At 36.4% G+C, this 9140-nt stretch overlaps 1 protein-coding gene across 2 annotated transcripts in view; it reads left to right on the forward strand.

Annotated features, from left to right (window-relative positions):
* Positions 1–9140, forward strand: part of SEC24D (SEC24 family member D) — a 166912-nt gene that overhangs the window by 84989 nt on the left and 72783 nt on the right. For both annotated transcript variants that reach the window (XM_006874588.1, XM_006874587.1), the window contains one exon: positions 2528–2652. In XM_006874588.1, coding sequence (XP_006874650.1) covers positions 2528–2652 — 125 coding nt within the window. The remainder of the gene's footprint in view (positions 1–2527; positions 2653–9140) is intronic.

The raw sequence follows: 9140 nt of genomic DNA on the forward strand, positions 1-9140 counted from the left end.
TAACAACAACAACAACAAATACAGAGATGCTGTGATTCTCTGGGTGGCTCAAATAGTTAAGAGTTCTACTACTAACTGAAATATTAACAATTCAAATCCACCTTCAAAGAAAAGTCTGGAGGTCTACTTCTGGAAGTCCACAGCCATGACAACCCTGCAGGGCACAGCTGTACTGTGAAGCACATGAGGTCGCCATGAGTCAGAATCGATTCACTGGCAACAGACTGGTTGGCTGCATAGAAGTGCTAGTTAAAACTGAATGAATGGATGAAAATCCCATGGTGGAGAATATGATGTAAGGAGGGAAGAATACATCCTTTGGAAAGAAGATGAGACAAACAATAACAAAAGCAGAAGTCAGAAAAATGGGAGAGGAGATGATGCCACTCTACATAGGAGCTAAGACAGTGAGATTGGCGAGCCTGCCTCAAGTTGCAAAGAGATTTAGAATAACAGTGGATTTTATTTCAAGTCACTATAAATTAGTAAGTCGGAGGTGGTGGTGTGCCATGGAGTCGGTTCCAACTCATAGCGACCCTGCATAACGTTTCCAAGACTGTAAATCTTTATGGGAGCAGAAAGCCTCATCTTTCTCCCATGGAACGGCTGGTAGTTTTGAACTGCTGACCTTGAGGTTAGCAGCCCGACTCGAAATCATTATGCTACAGTTTCTATAGCGTGGCCTGGAAACATAAGGAGACTAAGCTTGGATGAAGTTAACCGAAGTGAATAGGTAATGTGATGGATTAAGGAAGCCAGGGATGAAGCCATTGCAGTTCTTCAAGGCACAAGATGCCAGGCTCCCAGGTTAAGTGTAAGGATGGGGTAAAATATTATAAAGAAGTATTCTGAAAGAAAACTCCATGCCTGAAAAGGAAGAAACAGTTCTAATTCTGTAGTTCTAGCCTTTGACTTGGTGCCTAGTGGTTTTATTGATAGAGACAAAGAAGTTGGAAGAGAATGTGCAACAGAGGAATAGTGTATTCATTTTTATATGCATATATAGAAAGTAAGTTATGCATTCCCGTAGAAATGTATAGGTTGGAGATATGGAAAATATGTAGTGAGGAATTGGTAAAACAGAATTTAGGAGAGAACACAAAAATGACAAGATGTTTAGTATTTTTATTGAGTGTTACCAATTGAAATAGGCTTATGTTATGAATTAGATTAGGTATGGGAGTCCTGGTGTGGTGCAGGTTAATGGGCTGGACTGCAAAGTTGGTTTGAACCTCAGGGTTGGCAGTGCAAGCTCACCAGCTGCTTCTCAGAAACCCTATACCAGGGTCACAATGGGTCCAAACTGACTCGATGGAACTTAACAACAACAACAACATGGAAATCAGAAATGATTTTCAGTAATAATTAATGACACAGACAACAGTATTTTCATTTCTTTGTCCATCTGTTTTTGGTAAATGTGGCAAAGTGATGAAATTTCGAAGTTGTTAATATTTTTTCAATTTTGTCCTGGCATGGTGCTGTAGGATAAGCACTGGACAGCTAACCATAAGGTTGGTGGTTCAAATTCACCAGCCACTCCTTGGACAGGGTCACTATGAGTTGGAACTGACTCAACAACACTTAACAACAACATGTTTGAAATTTTCAAAAAAAATGACTTTTATTAGAAGAATGTTGTATCTACCCTTGTAACAGATGAAGAATGGATCAATAAGATAATTTAGGTACTCTGCCATTATTTTAGAATTATATTAAAATATTTTATTATAAAATCTTTTGTTATCACAAAGTTAGAAATTAAATTAGTTTTCATTCTTAGTCTCTTTGTGAGTCACACACAAAAAATTGTTTGTGGCTCTCCTTTCTAAATATTTTGTTAGACCCAAACTGAAGAATCCCATCCTAAGAGTTATTTGAACATCAGCCAGTGAGGGGACACACAGCTACAAATCATTTTCGTGGCAGCTGCTCTCTGTTATAATGATTGTTTTATACAAATAGAGAAAAGACCTAACATTCTGTTTTACCATAAATATGTGAGAAATTAGGTAAGTCTGTAACAATGTGGTACAATCTTAGAAAAGTATACAAGTACATTTTGGTGTATAATTTCTTCTTTAAAACTGAGAGTGTTTATGTAAGAGAAGAGATTTGAAAATACTACATGCAAATTATAAAGTTTTATTATAATTTCAAAAACTAATTATTGTGTATACCCTTATCTGGAACAGTTTGCCAGCCTTTGAGACACAGTGTTATAAATATGGTTGGCTACAATACTGTACTTGTTGGACAGTTGCAGTAATAAAGTCTTTGGAGCTTTATAAAAGTGAAGCTAATTCAATAGTAGGACCCAGATCTTACTCTGAAAAGTAATCAGCTTCTTTTATCATTTTTATAGCATCAGAGACTGTAGTGATTTAACGCCATAGACGTTATATCCAAAATATCAAATGAACCATCTGTTGACTTCTGAGAGTTTCTCATGAGTGTTTTAATTTGATTATTAAATGTATGTCATTTCTAATTATATTTAATTATATATTTTTTGGCTTTCCTATAGAAAAACAAACCTCCCAACCCACCAGCCTTTATCTTCATGATTGATGTTTCATATAGTAATATAAAGAATGGTCTTGTGAAGCTCATATGTGAAGAACTGAAGACTGTGCTGGAAAAACTTCCAAAGTAAGAGAATTGCTATTCTTTTTATAACTTATGAAATGTTGATGAATTAATATGTTGACCAGAAATTAAGTCCCAAATGGCCCACTGATATCTCTCACTGTTAAGGACACTGGACAATTAATTATTTGCACACCAAACCCATTTTTTTGTGTCCTAAGAAGTCAGGATAATCTTTTAGACAAAGTAAAAGAAACAAACTGATAAAAATAAAGCTATGATAAAAACATTCTAAACATAAATTGTAGAGAGAATCCCAGCAGTATGGTGGGAAGGATATTTTTTTAACATCTGTTATTCACTTTTCAAAAGCAGTGATTCTCTAATGGAAATTGTAGTTGCTAGGTATGGGAGAGAGTTTGAGGAGGTGCCAGAAAACTGAACTGTAATTTTAAGGCAAATTTCCTTCTGCCCATATGGTGTGCAATCTAATCCTTTTGCAACTTTACTTAATAACCTTGACAGCACCGTATTCATGGCTTTTCTTGCCAATGTAGAGAACAGCGTATGCAAAGAAAGTGTTTTGCAAACTTTAACATTTTAATTATGTTAGTGCACAACATGCTGTGTAGTGTGGAACTAGCACCTAATAAGGAGACTTAAGAGCAGAAAGAATGCCTGCCTTCATGAGAGGAAGACATGTTTTAAAAAATAAAACAGGCTAGGAAATGTTGTCTGTAATATTCTCGCTATCTTCCACCCCACTCCTAACTCCTTCCCTAAACATAAGCAATCTTTCTTTTCTGGGCAGAAGTGTTCAGTGGGAGGAAGCGTTGCCTTCAGCCTCCAGGGTACAGTGAGGCTGTGGATACCAGCTCCTCTGTATTTCTTCAACACATGACGGTGTTTTTGTTCATATGAGGCTCAAACAAATGAACTTTGGACCTCCCAGGAATCATTTTGTTTGTATCTGTGAAACTGAAGTCATAATATTCTTGAAGATGGTTTAGAAAAGCCGTGAGGATGTTTAAAAAACACTGAGGTGATTTCAAACTGAATTCTAAAATGAAGAATGAGCCAGGAGAAAGTTAAAGATGGTGGCATAAGAAAGGCATCTAATGTCTGTAGAATTGTCAGTGCCTGTGGTTTCTCTTACCCAGTTCTTGGGGAGAAACTTTAAGAAGGATGGGCTTTCCATTGACTATGTTGTTTTTATAATAGAACTTTCTCATAGGGCTATTTTAAGTCTGTCTTAGTTTCCTAGGGCTGCCCTAACAAGACACTACAAAATGTATAGCTTTAAATTAGCTATTGTCTCATAGTTCTGGAGGCTAGTAGTCCTGTATTCCACAGGACAGGTTCTCTTTGAATGCTCTGAGCGGAGAATCCGTTCATGTCCCTCACCTTCTGGTAGTTCCAGGTATTCCTTGTTTATCCCTGCAGTAGAAGTCAAATGGTCACATGACCATCTTTTATGTGTCTCTATGTCTTTTGTATTTCATAAGTCACTCAGAGTGAACTAGCACTCATGTCTTTTCGTTTCATTTTCTATTAACTTTTTGAAGACCCCCTCATATGTCCTCATGTTAACTTTTTCAAAGACCCTACTGGTATTTCCAAATAAGGTCACATTCATAGGTACCAGGGCTTGGGACTTCCACATACCCTTTTAGAGGACATAATTTAATCCATAACAAATTCTAAATCAAATTTTGAGGAGCCCTGGTATGGCACTATAGAATAAGCACTCAACCACAAGGTTGGTTTGAACTGCAAGGTTGGCAGTTCAAATCCACCAGCTGCTCATTATGAGTCAGAATTGACTTGGCAGCACTTAACAACAAGAAGTATGAACAAAAATAAACTCATTCTGGAAATGGTCTCTCTCCATTATCTTTCTCAGATTATTCAAATTCATCATTTTTTTTTTCATTCAGTTATTTGATCAGCCATTTGCTTCTTTACAACACAGTGATGACATTATATAAATTATGAGATCATACACTTTCCTTGTCATCACAATTTTTATATCCAATGGGAGCAGGCGGGTGATAGTGGCAAATGCCAGGAGAAGAAAATAAAAATACTGCTGGTTAGTAACTCCCACTTCTCAAATATCTCAAAAGTTTTTATCGAATCCAAAATACCATTTATCTTTTAAAATATTTTTTCCTTCTAAGAAATTGATTTAAGTGTGTGCCTGTTTGTATGTTTCTATTTTTTATGGTAAGAATGCTGCCTATCCTTCCATTTGAATTATCTCCTTGAACTAAAGTAGATAATAGGCCAAATGACCCTTTTTAAGCACAGCCTCACATCTTGCTGGTAAATGTCTAGGACATACTCATTTCTTAGCTAATGTTTTAAAAAGGGAAAACTTCATTCTTAACTATTTAGTTTTGACTTCCTAGCTTTGGTCTTGCTAGGTTGCCAGACTTTTTAGTCTACTTCTCTTGAACACGCAAGAAGAGAATGAAGTGCCTCGCCTTTGGGCAGATCAAAGTCTTGGGTTTTATTGTTTTTCAATGCCAATGTAGATAAAATGTCCTAAGTAGTTGATGTTGGAATATTCTGGTTCACATAGTTTCCAGCATTTTCAGAGCTACTCTATATCAGATGGTGATTCTCAACTTTAATTACATTAAAATAATAATAATTGAAAAGAAGAAGGTACAAAAAAAAGTATTATTCTTTATGATGCCCCTTAAGTAGCTTCACAAAACTTGCACAGAATTAATATGAAGTAGAGGTCGAGACTTAGCTTTCTTATTCTGTATACGATTTAATGGGACATTTAACAACATAGTTGAAGAATATTTGAAGACCGTTCTTTTTCAAACAGTTGTTTTTTTAAATGTTCCCCTGGAGACAACTACTAATATTTTGCAATACTAAGATGTTCTGATGAAATTGCTTTTTTAAAATGCTAATTTAGATTTTAAGTGAACCCTATGAATCCTAGGAAACTCCTTTCCCATAACTTGAAAATGTCCAAAACCAATTTGGATAGAGCATGCCACATATTTGTCTGTAGATTGTGTGTGTGTGTGTGTGTGTGTGCATGTGTGTGTGCCGTTTCCTGTATTTGATTCCAAATTAACTCTTTTAAGAGAGAATAAAAGTCCTTCATGACTTGCCGGACATTTTCACCTATTGTAATAGAAGGTCTGCGGGGGAATGCGAGCATACCAAAAACTCAGCTGGTAAACTGGCTCATAAATAAATACAGACAGACAGACAGAAATACATACATAAGTATAGAAAGCTCTGATTTATACTGTTTACTGGTTTCTATGATATAAGTGGGGTGCTAGTGTGGTGCTGCATGATAGACACTCAACCACAAGGTCAGTTTGAATCACAAGGTCGGTGGTTCAAAGTCACCAATCATTCCTTGGAAACCTTATAGAGGTCACTATGAGTTGGAACCAACTCAACAGCATGTAACAACAATAACATAAGTACTCTCATTCGAATTCATTTTTAACCTAACATGGTAGTGATTTACCATCCAACATACTAGTGTTCTATCATGGTAATAATTATCAGAAAAACCTCTATTTTGCCACATAGTACTAGACTCTATGGAGAGCAAATAATATAGATGTGACCCTCCCTTGTGTGGGCTTATCATCAAGTACTCATGGAAAGATAACTAAAAGACAGAGTATATGCTAAGAGTTAAATAAGAATGATTCATAGGCATTTAAAAGAAGAAACAACTTCTGCTTGATCAGAGAAGATTTCATAGAACAAAAAACATCTGTGCTTGGTCTTGAATAATAAGGTTCTTATAAATAGGGAGGATACAGGGAAGACATAGAATCATTGTTGTTAAATATTGAAGGTTATAGGTATCTGTGTTGGAGCCCAGGTGGCACTTTGGGATAGGCATTGGGGTGTTAAACACAATGTTGGTGGTTCAAACCACTAGCTACTCCTCTAGAGAAAGATGAGCGTGTCTGTTCTCATAAAGATTTACTGTCTCAAAATCCTATCTAGGGTTGCTGTGAGTTGGAATTGACTTGATGGCAGTGGGTTTGGTTTTGGGTTTGGTATGCCTGTATGAGTACGTGTTTGTGTATGTATAGTTCATCAAGGGAAAGTGTCTCAGTTCTCTAGTGCTACTATAACAGAAATACCTTAAATAGATGACTTCAACAAGTAGAAATTAATTCTTTCACAGTTTAGGAGGTTAAAAGTTTGAATTCAGAGTGCTGGCTCTGGGAGAGTCCCAGGTCTCCCTTCTATATGTATAGGTAGGTCCAGCATTCCTTGAAGATTGCTGTGTGTATTAACATCAATTGCTCCCTGGATCTAGGTGCTTCACAGTGCAGGGAACACATTTCCAAAGGATGTCCTTCTCTCCTGACTCTTCTGTCTGGGTGGTAGCAGGTCCCCCTTTCTCTAATCAAATCTCCCTCCTCTCTTCTCTCATAAGATAAAAGGTTGTTGTGTTGGGAATCCCTTGGGATTCTTCCATACATCAGATCAGGATCTGATGGGATTAAGGATGGTGCATCCCACCCTTGGAGTCCTGGTATGACACTGTAGGATCAGCACTGGACTACTGTCTGCAATGTCAGGGGTTCAACCAACCACCTGCTCCTTGGAAACCCTATGCAGGGTCACTGTGAGTCAGAACCAACCAGATGGCCCTTGACAGCAATGACATTCCACCCTTAATCTCCTTATTGGTTTGTCACATCAGGTCATAAATGCCAAACCATGGAGAATTATGATCCATCCAAGCTGACACATATTTTAGGGAGATTCAATTCAATCCATGACAATAAGTATTTCCACTTCTGGAAAGTTTGCATGAGATTTTAGAATATGAACATTTGCCAAGTGATTTTGGAAAGGATTTTGCATCTGTTTAAATTGCCTTCTACCTCTTCCATTTGTCAAGTCCACAGTGAAGAACTACTACCTTAGTTAGCAAAGGAAGTAGAGAAGAAATAAAACAGAGTTTAAAGTCAGTACTTTGTTTGCCAGCCTACTATAATAAAACATCAAAGACATTGACAAATCTGTAGTGGAATCAGCAATTCGAACTTTATATACTTTCATCTAGAGAGTTCCCTTCTCCTCTCTCTTGTACTCAGCTAATTCTTTCTGCCATCTGCAAAATTTAGAAACTGGGCAAATCAAGTTCCTCTCAAAATAAAGTAAGCAAAGTAAGTTTTACTGTTATCAAGGGCAAACAAAATGGCATTTTCTTTTGTGGCTTTCACTTAACCATTGAACACTCTCTTATATCTGCCACTGAAAGTTACTAAGAGCATCAGGAGTGTCTAGGTGCTTTATTTTCATAGAATGAGTGCTTTATTTTCAGAGTTCCATATACTCTGTCAAACATATAACTAGACTTTAGTTCACTAATTCTGGGTATATTTAATATAAATTGATAAAAACATTCACACCTTTATAGTCCATTTGGGAAGATCAAACACATATTTTGGAATCTTTCCTTAAAAAATCCAAATTTTGTTTTTTAATTAATAAAACAGTCCAATTTAAAAAGTAATTTATTGCTTTTACTGCCTTATCATGGTCATCCTAAGTGATAACTTAAAAAGAATGATATAATTTATTAACACATTTGATTCATTTTTTATATAATATGTTTTTATAGTATACGTTGTTATTGTTAAGTGCTGTTGAGTCAGTTTTGACTTATCGCTACCCTGTATACAATTTCCAAGGAGCAGCTGATGGGTTTGAACTGCTGACTGATCTTACAGCGCCACACCAGGGGTCCTTTATGTTGTTGTTGTTAAGTGCAGTCTAGTCAATTCTGAGCCATAGCAACCCTGTATAGGGTTTCCAAGGAGCAGCTGGTGAGCTTGAATCACTGACCTTGCATTTCAAACGACTTTGTAGTCTGACACATTAGCCCACAGTGCCACACCAGGACTCGTTTTGATACATAGTTATAAAAATCTAGCCCATTGTCTATGGAGATTCTCTGATGATGTGAAAGAAAAATAGTAACACAGACAGTGCATGTCTTTTCTTGATAAAAATAACTGTCCTGTTAGTAAATCTGCAAGGTTTATCTTGCTTCAGATATTCCATTTGTTCTTCTGAACTTCTGATGACATTCTTGAAGAACTTTTTGTTTATAAGGAGTATATAATTAAGTCTCACTTGTTCAGGAAAAAACATGAAGTAAACCCCTGTAATTTTCTATGAATTGAGAATAAATAATGTTAAGTATATATGAGCAAATGTTTTCATAATATTTATTTAATTTTTTACATTGTTGTTGTTATGTGCCATGGAGTTGATTCCGACTCATAACGACCCTATAAAGGGTTTCCGAGGCTGTAAATCTTTACAGGAGCAGAACGCCTCATCTTTCTTCCGCGGAACAGCTGGTAGTTTCCAACTACTGACCCTGAGGTTCGCAGCCTGATTCATAACCACTATGTAAAATCTTTTCCTTTATCAACTTGCATATTTTTTAAATTAATTAATTTTTTAATGTTTTATTGTGAATTATGTGATAGTTTACATGGCAGAACATTAGTTTTACATTCATCCTA

This window comes from Chrysochloris asiatica, unplaced genomic scaffold (assembly GCF_000296735.1).
Source record: "Chrysochloris asiatica unplaced genomic scaffold, ChrAsi1.0 scaffold00288, whole genome shotgun sequence".
NCBI classification, from domain to species: domain Eukaryota; kingdom Metazoa; phylum Chordata; class Mammalia; order Afrosoricida; family Chrysochloridae; genus Chrysochloris; species Chrysochloris asiatica.